Source organism: Neophocaena asiaeorientalis, unplaced genomic scaffold (genome assembly GCF_003031525.2).
Source record: "Neophocaena asiaeorientalis asiaeorientalis breed wild unplaced genomic scaffold, Neophocaena_asiaeorientalis_V1.1 scaffold357, whole genome shotgun sequence".
In the NCBI taxonomy this organism is placed as follows: Eukaryota; Metazoa; Chordata; class Mammalia; order Artiodactyla; family Phocoenidae; genus Neophocaena; species Neophocaena asiaeorientalis.
The window spans coordinates 1,681,515-1,695,819 of NW_020173270.1; the positions used below are offsets into that span (position 1 = coordinate 1,681,515).

Sequence of the window (14,305 nt, forward strand, 5' to 3'; positions counted from 1 at the left end):
CTTTGAGACTAGACTTGAAGAATGAGATGCAGTTGGCATTCCAGGCACAGCAAACAGCAAGTGCAAAGGCCCTGAGGCAGGTCAAGTACCTCTGGGGAATGGAGATTGTCATTGTTCCTGGCTGTGTCTCCAGTACCTGTACCAGCACCTGGCACAAAACAGTGTTTAGTAAAGATTGCATGAATGAAAGCCCAGCTATGGGCTTCAGGAACAGCTGGCTCAGGGCTGAAATGATGGCCTTGGGGCCATTGCCCTCCTCCACCTGGGTGGCTTCATCTTTTTTTTTTTTAATTGAAGTATACTTGATTTACGATGTTGTGTTAATTTCTGCTGTACAGCAAAGTGATTCAGTTATATATATATATACTTTTTCATATTCTTTTCCATCATGCTTTATCACAGGATATTGAATATAGTTCCCTCTGCTATACAGTAGGACCTTGTTGTTTATCCATCCTATATATAATAGTTTGCCTCTGCTAATCCCAAACTCCCAATCCTTCCCTCCCCATTGGCAACCACAAGTCTGTTGGCTTCAGTCTTATTAGAGGTCTCTCCCTGTCGTCTAAGATGGGGACTCAGCTTCAAATGCTACTCAAGATGCAAAAGTCTCTTTCCCAGGATTCCTTGCAAAAGCCCTGACACAGCTCATTGCGGGTTGGTTATGTGCCCATCCTCCAATCAGTCCAGGAGGCCAGGAGATGGGATGTGGGTGTGGCTTAGGGCCAAGTTACATGCCCTACACCCAGACCACACCTAGCAGGGAAAGGGAGCACCCAAGGGACATCTGGGGTTGTGGCACGTCAGGGAGGGGGAATGGATGCAAAGAGCCAGTTTCCCAGACGATTATAGGAGGTTTTACAGCTAGTAAGTGGCAGAAGCTGGGAGCTCCTTGTTCAAAGCAGCCCTGAAATTCTCAGTGCTGTCTGGTGGCCACCCATCACCAGACTAAGGACCTGTGGCTGGAGCAGACACTGGGCTCTAAGGAGGAGGTTTTAGCATCAGGGCAAACTGAGAATGCAAAGGCAGCCACCCCTCCGATGGAGAAAGAAGTAAACAGAAGGCAGCTCAGGGTGGGCTCCCAACAGGCCCATGCCGGGAACAGAGGGACAGGCTGGCAGAGGCAGAGAGGGCTTACTTAGACTTGCTTCGCCCTGGGGGGGTGGAAAGTGGGTAGCAAATGAGAATGGGCTGCCCCTCTGGCCTGGCCTGGGGAGAGGATGGGGTGGAGGTGGAGCTGTAACCTGGTGGGAGCTCCAGGAGGACTCTGTATGCAGGAGCCCTGACATGTCATTCCAAGTTCAAGGCAAAGAAAACAAATGTTTGCTGTTGGCTGAACCCCTCCCCGCTTGGCCCTGTAAAGGCTACTACGCCCCCCACCCCCCCTACCCCACCAAGGGATGAGGAAGATGAGAAGGCCAAGGGCAAGGCCAGGCCAGCCTCTGCCTAGCTCCCTGGGGGCCAGGCCTGGAAAATGCCTGGAATCCTGCGGTCTGCGGGTCACCGCCCTGCCCCTCCCGGAGCACCAGGCCCTAGACAGGCACCCAGAGGCCTGGGGGGCAGCCGGCCACGTGGGGTTCAAATCCCATCCCGGCCCTGACTGTGCAGGTCACCCCTACTCATGCCTCAGCTCCACATCTAATGAGCATTGCTCCAGGGGTAACCAAAACCCACAGGGCCACCCCCTCTCACGGAGCGTTCACTCGCCCCCTCTCTGGCCTCAGTTTCCTCTTCTGTGAAATGGGACCAGCCAGGCCAAGCCCTGGCTCCGTCCTGGTCAAACTCCCAGAGGGGAGCGCTGGGAGGGCGGGGGCGAGTTGAGATGCATTCAGCCTCCCCGGGCACTGTGCCTGGCACACGGGAGGCGCCCAATAAATGCTTGTTTGAGCGAGGACTCGCCTTCAATAAATAACAGCTGTTGTGGACGCTGTGGATGCCGGCGAGGGAGTGGGCCCTCCCCTCCCCCACCCTCTTCCCCCATCAGTGTCCGCGTCGTCGCCCGGGGATGGCCGTGGGCCGCCGGACGATGAACGTCGGGCCATGGGGGTTGTGGCGGTGTGCGATGTCCCTAAGCGTGTGCGACACACAACGCGCCCCTGAGTTCCTGGGAGCGCCTGTCTGCGTTTGTTTGCTCCGTGTGTGTGTGTGTGTGTGTGTGGACATCCACGTCTGTATAAATGCCGTGTGTCTGCGCGTGTGTGGCTGTATGAAAATATAAGTGCTTGGCTATGTTTGAATTTGTGTGTGATGTGTGATTTGGGTGTTATGTGTCTGCGGAAGTGTGAGTGTAAGCCAGTGTGTGCACGTAGGTCAGCATCTCCTGGGTGTAAACGTCTGGATGAGTGTGTCTCTCCAAACATCTGCCGGTGTGTCTCCGTGTGTGTCTGAGTTTCATGAGCGTGTAAATGCCTGTGTGAACGTGCATCTGGTGGGTCTCAGGGTTTGGAGGACTTCGTGAATTTGTTCCTGGTCTGCTGTGAGTGTGGAAATGAGTGTGTACGTGTCTGTGCACGTAAGCCTGGGTGTGTAACTCTGGGTTGTGTGTGTATGTATGCACATAGGTCTGGGGAATATGTAGTTGTGTGTCTCGGATGTTGTCTCAGGGTGTGAGTGTGTACTGAGTGTTGGGGGGTCCTTTGTGGGTCTGCGGTGTCTGTTAGTTGGTCCCCAGCCTCACAGGTGTGGTCACCCTCAAGTGTGTGTGCGTGCACGTCGTTGCCAATGTGTGTTTGTGTGTCTGGGTGTGGGAGTGGCGCCGCCCATTTCCCCTGAGTTGGTCATCGGGGCCACAACCGTCTGTCTCCGAGTGTCTCTAGCCATCAGCTCAGGGCCTTTAATTAGCGGCTGGTTGCAGACCCGCCGGGTGCCGGGCCCCCTCCTCCTGCAGGCCGGGCCTTTGTCTGCTCTCCGGGCAGGGGCTGCCGCCTCTCCTGCCTGCCCAGCCAGATGTGCAGAGCCTGGACTGGCCGGGCCTCTGCCTGGGCAGTCTCGGCCTTGGCCTCCGCAGGGAGGCTCCGCGGCCCTGTCCACCAGCCCGGCCCTGGACATCTGGGTGTAGAGCGGCAGATCCCTGCAGGATCCCGGGGATGGGATGGAGCCTCTGTTTCCAGAGGCTGTTTCCGCCGGTATTTCCTCCCCCACCTCCAGCGGGCTGGCACCCTCCCCCACGTTGGCCATCTCCCTCCTGCCTTGTAGGAGGGAGGGGCTGGAGGGGATGGCCAGGCCTGGGTACACACACACAAACACTCTTACGGTCACACACAGGGTCACGTGGGCACACACCACACACACAGTCACGTATACACAGTTACAGCCATGCACAGTCATGGATGTGTAGTCACCCGCACACATCCCAGGGGAGACCCCCAGCCGACATCCTGTGGACCCCCACCCCCAGGCTCAGGCCCAGTAATCCTCTACCCACCCCCAACCAAGCCTTCTCTTCCCACCCGCCAGAGCCACCAATCTGTTCGTGGTCCCCCCAATGCCCAGAGCAGGTCATACCTCCCAGCACCACTGTGGGCTGTACCACTGTTCCAGATTCTCTCCCCCTGGCCTCACCCTGGCAGACACCTGCACCTGTACGTCCCCCTCCAGACTCCTCCTATCCTGCACCTCACCCACCACCTGTGCTGGGTCCTTCTGCCCTCTCCACACCCCACTTGAGCTAGAAGCACCAGAGGCATGGGAGAGGTTGTAGGGGGGAGGGGCCCAGCTTCAGAGGACCGAGGTGAGGACTCAGAGAGCCACAGAGCCACTGAGCTTCTGCACCAGGCCTGGCAGCATGGGAAGGAGGAAAGGGGCAGGATTGGGGGGCTGGGGGGCTCCAGCCTCACTTGCAATGAGAATGCTGCCGCCTTGGCATGGGGAGGGGTGTTACGGCAGGAGGGGGCTCGAGGGACCCCCCCACACACACAGAAGGGGCTTTGATCCCAGAGCTAGTCAAGGATGGAATAGGGGAGGGGATGGGGATGGGAGGGGACAGAAGTTGGGAGGAGGGAGGTGGGGGTGGGGAACTAGGAACAGAGGGAGGATGAAAGCCAAAAGGAGGATCACCAGGGCTGGGGAGAAGGGCAGGGTGTCCTCAGTGACCCCTGAACTCCAGACCCAGCTCCGCTCTCCTCACTGCCCCCTCCCACCCTGTCCAGGCTCCCAGAAGAGGCACTGAGGCCCAGAGAGACTCACACACAGGTTCGACACCGCACCACCAACTGAAGACCCCAAAAGGTAAAAAAAAAAAAAAAAAAAAAAAAAAAAAAAAAAAAAAAAAAAAAAAAAAAAAAAAAAAAAAAAAAAAAAAAGAGAGAGAGAGAGAGAAACCCAAGCATCAGCCCATCTGAAATGAGCACCACAGTCATAGAGTGGGAGTGAGCTCCCCATAGCTGGAGGGGTCCAATCAGAAGTGGCCGGGGAGGGGGGCGGGGTGTCAGCTTCTAAGTCAGCATCTTGGAGGAAACCTGGCTCCATCTCTCAGGAGCTGAACTGCCCTGTTTGGGGATCGACTCTCAGACTTGGCCAGGCTGCAAAGAAAACAAGACAGTATGTGATTAAGGGGGAAATTGCACAGAGTAGGAGAAGGAGGGCGGAGACAGGAGGGGGGTGGAGGGTTTGGCACAGGGTGGTGGCCCAGAGCGGTGTCTGTGGCAGGCTGGCCTGGGGCAGATGCTGGAGAAACAGACCTGCCCGGCAGGCCTGGAGCTTCGAGGAGAAATGAGAGGAAGCAGGACTAGGGGCCGGGCTGGAAATGTTGGGTGGAGGAGAGGTCACAGGAGCAGAGACCACGATGCAGGGGTTTGCAGCCCCGCTGGTGGGGTGAGTGGTGCTACCCGTGACACAGAATCTGAAGGCAGGGCCCCCGGGGGAAGGGGTGCTCCAAGCACTGGCCTCGGGTTTAATATGGGTTGAAAATTCACGCTGACCAGCCTTCAAGTGTGGTCCTGGGTCCACACCAAGCTCCTGCCTGCCCCTGGGCCTTTGCCCCTGCTGTTCCTCTGCCTGGACCACTGCACTGTCTCCTGTCTCTTCACTTCTCATCCTTCCCACCTCTGCTTCCAAGCCTCCTGTTTATTTCTCATGAAGAACGTGTCCTGATCTGAATTACACGTCTTTTCGTTTACTTGTCTGTCGTCTGTCATTCCTGTGAGACTGAGCCCCACGGGGCGGGGGGGAGTGGGAGGAGAGGGACTGTATCCATATTACACACAGTCGCCACCCGATGAACGAATCCCCTGGGTTATTGCAGAAATGAAATGAGATGGCGTGAACGTGCTTGGCCAGTAGCTGGCACATAGTAAGTGCTCATGGAGTCAAGGTCCCTCCCTGCCTGTCCTAAGAGCATACGGAGGATAGTGGGGAAGCGGGGGGAGGGGGGTGACAGAGAGGCTACTGAGTAAGGAAATGCATTCAGAGTCTTCAAACCAGGGGCGTGGAGGGGGGAATGCCATGGGCATCCCTGAGGCTGGGAGTGAAGGGCTGGCTGCAGGTGTCTTTGTCTGCCTGGTGGGGGACCTTGGCACTGGCTCTGCCCCGCAGCAGGACCAGGCCCCGCTGACCCCGCTCTCCCATCCCAGGATCCCGGTGATGCTGCCCAGGCTGTGAACAGGGAAGGCAGCGCTGTGGGGGCTGCTGGCAGCCGGGGCTGGGGAGAGACATGTGGACACGTGGCCTCTATGGCTCCTGCCTGCCAGATCCTCCGCTGGGCCCTCGCCCTGGGGCTGGGCCTCACGTTCGAGGTCACGCACGCCTTCCGGTCTCAAGGTAGGGGTGACTCGGGGGTAGTGGTGGGGGACCGAGCAAGGAACTGAGGAGGGGTCAGTGCAGCTGGGATGGTGGTCGTGGTGGGGTAGGCCCTGGGGTCAATGAGACCAGAGTCTTGGAGCAGGTGACCTGGATTCAGGATTCACTGAAGCCAGCATCGTTTACCCTGCAGCCAAGCAGGCAGGACACAGGGGTCCTTCCCAGGGCCCATCCCCAAGCCTTTGACCCTCACCCACAGATGAGTTCCTGTCCAGTCTGGAGAGCTATGAGATCGCCTTCCCCACCCGAGTGGACCACAACGGGGCACTGCTGGCCTTCTCACCCCCAACCCCCAGGAGGCAACGTCGGGGCACAGGGCCCCAAGCAGAGTCCCGCCTTTTCTACAAGGTGGCTGCACCGAGCACCCACTTCCTGCTGAACCTGACCCGCAGCCCTCGCCTCCTGGCGGGGCATGTCTCCGTGGAGTACTGGACTCGAGAGGGCCTGGCCTGGCAGAGGGCCGCCCGGCCCCACTGCCTCTACGCCGGCCACCTGCAGGGCCAGGCCAGCAGCTCCCACGTGGCCATCAGCACCTGTGGGGGCCTGGTGAGTGGAGGGTTCTGGGCAGTAGGGGGAAATGCCCACGAGTTTGGGAGTTAAGAAAAACACTTATATAGGTCAGAGAAGGAATCACAGGGGAAGTTTTTTTAAACATTTCGAGCTAATCGAAAGGATTAGCTATCTTAAGATGCAGCTAAAGCAGTACGTAGGAGAAAATGTGTAGCCTTAGGTCAGGCTAAAAATTAATGAGCTGACCGTCGAAGAAACTGGAAAAGGAACAGTAACATAAACCCAGGAAAATGGAAGGCATTAAATCATAAAGACAGAGATAGGGTCCCAGGGGTCCTGGGAACCAGAACCTGACCCGAGCCCTCTGTCCCACTTCCCAACCCCCAGCATGGCCTGATTGTGGCAGATGAAGAAGAATACTTAATCGAGCCCCTGCAAGGAGGGCCCAAGGGGCACCGGGGCCCAGAGGAGAGTGGTCCCCACGTGGTGTACAAGCGTTCCTCCCTGCGTCACCCCCACCTGGACACAGCCTGTGGAGTGAGAGGTACATACATCTTTCTCTCTGGGGCTGGGCAAAGGGGGTGCACAACATCTTTGCCTTGAGGCAGAGGTAGATGGCAGTGTCCCTCCATCCAGAAGGTCAGCAGGCAGCTACCTCAGGGAGCAGTGCAGACAGTCAGCAGGGCAATAGACAAGGGAACAGCGCATCCATCACTGCCGTAGTCCGATGGCCCAACAGTGAGTGAGACGGGCAGCTGGACAGCCAGGCAGGTGCTCAGGTGTAAAACCACGCACCTCTAGGATTACTGTCTGATCAGACAGTTAAGCAGCGGGATGGTGGTAACCAATACTGGGGCAGTTGCACAAGGAAAACACCAGGAGACCTCAGCCCCCATTCGGAGGATCAGATTTACAACCCGACTTGCAGGAGGACAGTTGTAACGTCAGACATTTAGGGAATGGGAAAGTAAGGAAACTAGCTAGACAACAGAAGATTCCCCAGGACAATCGTACGGCTAAAAAAAATGATATCTGTCCAGTGGAAAGGCAGAGCCACTGGAACATCGAATTAGTTGCATAATCCGAGAGTCCCAGAGTAGCACACCGTGGCAGACACACAACCGCAGCGGGTTGTCGAAACAGAAAAGTGGATGGTGTCACAATTGGACAGTCACTGGGACAGCCAAGCAATAAGACCGTCAGGCAGGTGGATTGTTTTACAGCCAGACAGTTGGCCGCAGGGTGAGTAAAAAGTTGCGCAGTCAGAAGGCCAGGGAGCCGTACAAGCACACAGTTCTGGCGGTGAGGCAGGCTGCTACACACATCCATCTGAGCCGTGGAATTGTCGGGAAGTTGCACGGTCATGTTGATTGTCATGGGATGCTGGGCGGCTGTTCAACCAACCAGTCTGGCAGTGAGAGAGCCACATCATTGTAGAACCAGCAGCAAAAGAATGAGCTATTTGACAGCCAGATGAATCATGGGACAGGGAGTTGGACCATCAGAGCAAGCAGCAGAATGACCAGAAATTGTCCACCCAGATGAGAAACCGTGGAAGGGGCGGCCTTGGTGGCTGCGCACCCTGAAACCGCCACCTGCCTGGCCCCTCGGGAATGAGACAGAGCGCGGCCAGCCAGGCCTGAAGCGCTCGGTCAGCCGAGAGCGCTATGTGGAGACCCTGGTGGTGGCTGACAAGATGATGGTGGCCTACCACGGGCGCCGAGACGTGGAACAGTATGTGCTGGCCATCATGAACATTGTAAGTGCCTCCCCCTCCCTGGGCATGGAGCCCCAAGAACATAGAGCTCGCTCCAGAGGTTAGGAAAAGGGGTGTCACCATCCCCCCCATCCCTGGCCTGAGGCCAGTGAAAGAGAATGGAGAGGGGACAGGGTAAGTGAGAAAGGAGGGCATTTTGTGGCCAGGAAGGAGGAGAAGCAGCCTAGCACAGTGGCTAGAAGCATGGACTCGGGGAGCAAACCAGCCTGGCCTGAAATCTCAGCTGTGCCGCTTTTGAACTGTGTGGCCCTTGGGCAAGTTACTTTATCTCTCTGCCTTGGTTTATCCATCTGTAAAATGGGTATAATAATAGTACTGACTTCATAAGGCTAAGGTGGATGCAGTGAATTGCTAAAGCTTAACACAGCACCTAGCACACAGTAAGGTGCCCTGCAATTATTTGCTGTATAAAAAAATAAATGGGTGACTTGCAGGTACTTGCCCAGGTTAGCAGTACACACGTTGGGGCGCATCTGTCTTCATGCAGGGCTCGCCCAAGCGCCTACCTATAAATTCATACAGGCTGACCCGGCTGACCCACGCTCAGAGTCAGCACCCATCCTAGATCTTGATCAAGACGGTGGACCTCTCTGAGCGTCAGTTTCTGCCTCTGTAAAATGGGGCTATACTAGTATCTATCACAAAAGGGTAAGAGATAGTGAGAGGGAAGCCAGCTAGAGCACTTGGCACATAGTAAGGGCTTGACAAGTGATAATGTCGTTCCACTGAAGCAAAAAGGGAAGACAAGAAGTTTAGCGCAGACAGTTGGCCCGTTATGTTGACATAACTTCATATCTGATACCCCTGCTCTCTGCCCAGGACCCGCCTTCCTCCCTTGGGCTTCCAAAGTTCCCTAAAACCTGCCAGGGTTTCTGGGGGTTTCCACATGGGACCGTGATGGCTCAGGGCTCCAAGGTCATTGCACAGAGTGGCCTCCATCATCTGTGCCCACTCACCCCTGGGCACTTCCTCCTCCCCTCTGACCACTGTCTCCAGAGCTTCCTGCCCCCACACTTCCACCTTCCGGTGGTGATGCTCACATTGGTACCTTCGGACAGTGTGGAGTGAGGCCAGATGTGCACATCCTTTAGGCCATCTCTGGGCAGAGGCGGCCGGCAGGTGGGCAGGGAGGAAGGAGGACAAGTAGACAAGCTGAGCAGGGTAGGGGTGAGTTGGAAAGAAACGCACTGGCAGGCAGGCTTAGCCAGACTTGAATCCCACTTCCAGCGCCTGCCAGCTGCGTATCCTAAGTAGCTGAGCATCAGTTAGTTCATCTGTAAAACGGGAATGATAATACGCACTCCTGTGAAGATCTACGCAGCAGGCTTAGCCTGAGCCCCAGCACACATTAGGTACTAGATTGAAGCAAGCGGTTGTCATCGTTTCACTTTTTGTCTTCCACTCTGGGCCCCTCTTAAGACTCGGTCTCTCTTGTTTCTTGGAGGTCAGGTTGCCAAACTTTTCCAGGACTCGAGTCTGGGAAACATCGTTAATATCCTGGTAACACGCCTTATCCTGCTCACGGAGGACCAGGTGCGGGGTGCGGGGGGGCCCACCTTCCCCTGCACGCCAGCGCTGCCCACCTTCCCCTGGGTGGCTAGTACCCATGTACCTCTCTCTGTCCACCCTCAGCCCACCCTGGAGATCACCCACCATGCTGGGAAGTCCCTGGACAGCTTCTGTAAGTGGCAGAAATCCATCGTGAACCGTAGCGGCCATGGCAATGCCATTCCAGAGAACGGCGTGGCCAACCATGACACGGCGGTGCTCATCACGCGGTGAGGGGCGGGGCCGGCTCCACTAGGACTTGAGCCGGGGGACGAGTTGCCCGGGGGACTGTCCAGGTCTAAGCAGGGATCACTTCTGCTGAGAGATGGAAGAGGCCGAGACTGTGCAGCCATCCCCCTTGGGGAGCCAGGGAGGGGGAGGGGCTGCTGGGGAGCCTGAGAATGTGGGGAGGCGGGTGTGGGGCTGTTCGGACACTGACGCATCCTTCACTCACTCTGTCATTCATTCAGTCGGTCACTGATGCACCCCAGCATCTCCAAGGCCGGCTGGGGCAAGAGCATGAGACTTCAGTTCCAAGGCAGGGAACGCTTCCCAGGCAGGACTCAGCCACCAGAGACAGGCAGGATGGTAGCCGCGGGGCTTAGGGAGTCAGCCCAGCTCCCTCACGGCCCCCCTCTCCTTTCACAGCTATGACATCTGCATCTACAAGAACAAACCCTGCGGCACACTAGGTACCCGGGTCCCCTAGGTTTCAGGCACATCTGAAGGCAGTGGGCTGGGTGACACTGGCCCTGGTGGGGGTGGGGACCTGGCAGAGTGGACAGGGTCGAAGACGCAGCCCCGAGCCCCCAGCTGCAGCCCCACACGCCCATTTCCCAGGCCTGGCCCCCGTGGGCGGGATGTGTGAGCGAGAGAGAAGTTGTAGCATCAACGAAGACATCGGCCTGGCCACAGCATTCACCATTGCCCACGAGATCGGACACACGTGAGGCGGGGACACGGGAGGGGACGGGCGGGAGGAGCCTGGCAGGTCCCTCGACACCCGGCAAAGCCGCCGCTCCTCTCCCCAGGTTTGGCATGAACCACGACGGCGTGGGGAACAGCTGCGGGGCCCGTGGCCAGGACCCGGCCAAACTCATGGCCGCACACATCACCATGAAGACCAACCCGTTTGTGTGGTCCTCCTGCAGCCGTGACTACATCACCAGCTTTCTGGAGTGAGGACCTACCTGCCTGTCCCACCCAGGGACACACACTCTCGTTGGGGGAGGGGAGGACCTCTGGAAATCAGGGCTGCTTCTGAGAAGGGTCATGTGCTCACAGGGCTGCTCCCCGGGACCCCCACCTGGCTGGGGCCTCTGAGCTCTTGGCCTGCAGCCCTCCAGCGTGACAGCTGCTTTCTTCTCGCCACAGCTTGGGCCTGGGACTCTGCCTGAACAACCGGCCGCCTAGACAGGACTTCGTGTACCCAACAGTGGCCCCCGGCCAGGCCTATGATGCCGATGAACAGTGCCGCTTCCAGCATGGAGTCAAATCGCGTCAGTGTAAATACGGGGTAGAGAGAGCCTTCCTGCTTTCCTTCCTGGGAGGGGAGGGGGCCACCACCACCAGGGAAACTCCATGTGGGCACCCCACACACAGGCAGTGGGGGAGGGAGAGCTGGGAAGGGAAGTGGGCCTCAGTGGGGGACGGGAGGACACAGGTGCATGGGGTTATACGAGTGTCACACACAGTCACAATGCTCGGGAACAAGAATGGGCTCTCCTGGTTCTCCAGACCCCTGTTTCGGGGACTGAGCTGGGGAGAGCCTGGGGGTCCCCCTTCTGCTGCAGCAGGACTGAAGTCCCAAGATCCCTAACTGGGCCATCTTTAACGAAACATCCAGATTTGGTGGAAATAGTTTCCCTGGGGATGAACCGTCTTCCCCACTTGGCAAAAAGCTGGAGAGATCCTTCTAGGGATACCCTGTCTCCATTCCCTCCTTCCCCCACTGACTGGTTCACAAGATCTCTTGGCCCCAATCCTTAGCTGGACAAGCTCCGAGCCTCCTCATCACTCCCCACTCTTGAGGATTATACTCAGCTCCCAAAGCCCCATCCACCCGTAGAGAAGTGAGCTGGGGATGCCACTCCCAGCTCCCCCGAGGAAGCTGGTGACCCTCTTCAGCCACCAGGGACCACCGGCTCATCTGGGGTCTGCCCCTCCGTTGCCTACCTCCCCCAATTCCCTGAACACACCCCCTAACTCCTCACAGCCTCAGCCTTGGTAGCCCAGACGCAGTCCCAATTCTCCACACCCTCAAGACTCAGAAAGATCAGCTTGAATGACTTGTCCAAGCTAAGGCCATGTTAACTCAAAACAGGGAGCAGGCAGCTGTTAAAATGCCCTCACTTTATTCCAGTGCAAGACAAGGAGACAAACCCTGGATCAATTCATGTTTAATCCACTCTCAGCACCCCGCCCCACCCAACTTGGCTGGTAACTAACTACAGCTCCCTCTAATGAATTCCTAAAGAATTCCGAAGGTACTCTTGAGCATCTGCTGTGTCCCAGGTATCCTAACGATGACAACGATGGCTGACATTCATTGAATGCTCACTGTATGCCAAGCATGTGATATGTATCATCTCAGTTAAACTCCTGACAACCCTATTGCCCCCACGTTGCAGAAGAAGGGACTGAGGCATAAGGAGGATGCCTTGCCCAAAGTCACCATTTGAGAACATGACAGAGCTGGGATTGGAATCTAGGTTTCTCTATGAATCTAAATGTTATAAAGGGGTGGGTAAGTGGAGAAAGTGCCAGATTATCAAGCATGGACCACTACTGGCTGTATGTTGAATTGATTCTTCCTTTTATTTTTCCGAGGAACATCTTCCTGGCCCTCCCGGCAAAGGGGTAAATTATTGACTACATGTAAACCAGTTAATATGTGTAAAGAGCTGGGCCTGGTGCCTGGTCCAGAGATAGTTGTGGTCTTAGTACTCAATAACAGGGTGTTTATGCAAGCCCTTTCATATCTACTCTGTTACATGCCCCTCAGCCATATGTAGACAAGGCCCATCTTAACAGATGAGGCCCAGAGAGGGGAAATGTGTTGCAAGTCAGTGGTGGAGTTGAAGTCTCCGTGAGTGGCCCAGGTCTCATTCATATATACCATGGCACCTCCTTGTGGAGAGAAGGAAGAGCAGGACTGGATTAGGCAGTTCTCTTTAAGAGGTGTCAGAAGTGGGATCAGGGCCTGTGATATTTTTACACGTGGCCAGGAGAACATAAGCCAAGTGAAGCCAGCAAACCAGGCTGAGTTTTTAGATGAGAAGTATCTTCTGAGGGAGCAGGTTTGAGAACAACCCTCCAAACTTCTCATGTGTGTGCAGGTGTCTCTCAGAGGCTAACACAGGAAAGTCCCTTCTTACAGCCATTGCTCAGTCCAATCCCAAATCTTCAAAGTTTGGAAAGATCAGGTTCTAAGAGAAGATTACATGTGATGGTAAAAAGGGGACAGAAGGATCTTCACTTCTCAGAGGAAAGACCCTGGGATATGGAGCGGGATGTAGGCCAGAGGGTCGAATTTGGCCACGCCTGAACCCAGTGGGGCTTGTCCAGGGGTATTAATTAACCTGAACCTAAAGGCTCTGAGTGACTCCCTGGGACTGGTCCAGCCTCCTGCCAGGGACGGGACCTGATGCCAGGGTCTGGGCCAGCCCATGTAAGACTCAGGAGGAAGATGGGCTGATTTTTCACTGGGAGAACTAGAGGAACTTTCCACAGAAACCCAGCCTGCCCTTATCCCCTCTCAACCCTCCATAGATTAAAAGCTTCGGGAGCCTCCCCAGTTTAGGTGGGGGAAACAATGAGAACCACCAGCCGGAAAAAGAATGAGAGACAGGGCCCTTGACCTGAGCCACCATCAGGCCTGATTTTTCAACCACTGCTCTTGGGTGGGCTGCTTTGCCCATTCTAAAAATCCTTCCTCTTCATTTCTCAGCAGGTCCCAAGGTTTCTCCTAGAAACTTGGGAGGTGCCACGGGTTGAACTGTAGAAGGATTAGATCATAGACGCTGCGATCTAAGTTCTAGGTTAGGATCCAGACTAACCCTTAGGAGCTGTGTGACTTCTAGCGAGTGACCTTACCTGGCTGAGCCTTGGTTTTCTCATAGTAAAATGGGGATTGTGGTGCCTAAGGGAGTCTGCGGCACTCCTAGATGTTTTATAAGTGCTGCTTACAGGCGGAGGAGAGGTCCCAGCCCGTGCCCCCACAAGGGGTTGCAAAAAGAGACCCAGGAAAGGAACGCTGGGGCCCCACTGTCCGCCGGCAGTGAGCGGGTCGCCTCGGTCCTCCCAAGGCAGGTGGGAGGGGGGCGAGGCTGAGCGGGCGCCTTGGCCCGCAGGAGGTCTGCAGCGAGTTGTGGTGTCTGAGCAAGAGCAACCGGTGCATCACCAACAGCATCCCGGCCGCCGAGGGCACGCTGTGCCAGACGCACACCATCGACAAGGGGGTGAGCGCAGGCCAAGAGCCTCCACACCCCCCCACCACCCCCAGACCCCTCCATCGGCTTTGGCCACGCCTACTGCTTGTAAGCCCCACCCCTGGCCTGAGGCCACACTCGCTTTCAAGCCGTGCCCTGCACGCTCGTCCCAACACTAGCTTCACCACCCGTTCCGGACCCTAAGTTTAGGCCACGCCCCTTCTTTGAACAGTGTCTGTCCCTG

The 14,305-nt window shown here is 56.4% G+C and overlaps 1 protein-coding gene and 1 long non-coding RNA gene across 3 annotated transcripts in view; one reads left to right on the top strand and one right to left on the bottom strand.

Annotated features, from left to right (window-relative positions):
• The window catches only part of LOC112400136 (uncharacterized), a 42,771-nt gene that overhangs the window by 20,546 nt on the left and 7,920 nt on the right, over positions 1-14,305 (bottom strand). The gene's annotated exons all lie outside the window — the stretch shown is intronic.
• Positions 4,528-14,305, top strand: part of ADAMTS10 (ADAM metallopeptidase with thrombospondin type 1 motif 10) — a 16,531-nt gene continuing 6,753 nt past the window's right edge. The window contains exons 1-11 of the mRNA XM_024745704.1: positions 4,528-5,757; positions 5,996-6,342; positions 6,694-6,850; positions 7,848-8,065; positions 9,533-9,616; positions 9,716-9,861; positions 10,280-10,323; positions 10,472-10,577; positions 10,663-10,809; positions 11,006-11,147; positions 13,984-14,091. Of these exons, the coding sequence (XP_024601472.1) occupies positions 5,670-5,757; positions 5,996-6,342; positions 6,694-6,850; positions 7,848-8,065; positions 9,533-9,616; positions 9,716-9,861; positions 10,280-10,323; positions 10,472-10,577; positions 10,663-10,809; positions 11,006-11,147; positions 13,984-14,091 (1,587 nt within the window). The 5' untranslated portion in view covers positions 4,528-5,669. The remainder of the gene's footprint in view (positions 5,758-5,995; positions 6,343-6,693; positions 6,851-7,847; positions 8,066-9,532; positions 9,617-9,715; positions 9,862-10,279; positions 10,324-10,471; positions 10,578-10,662; positions 10,810-11,005; positions 11,148-13,983; positions 14,092-14,305) is intronic.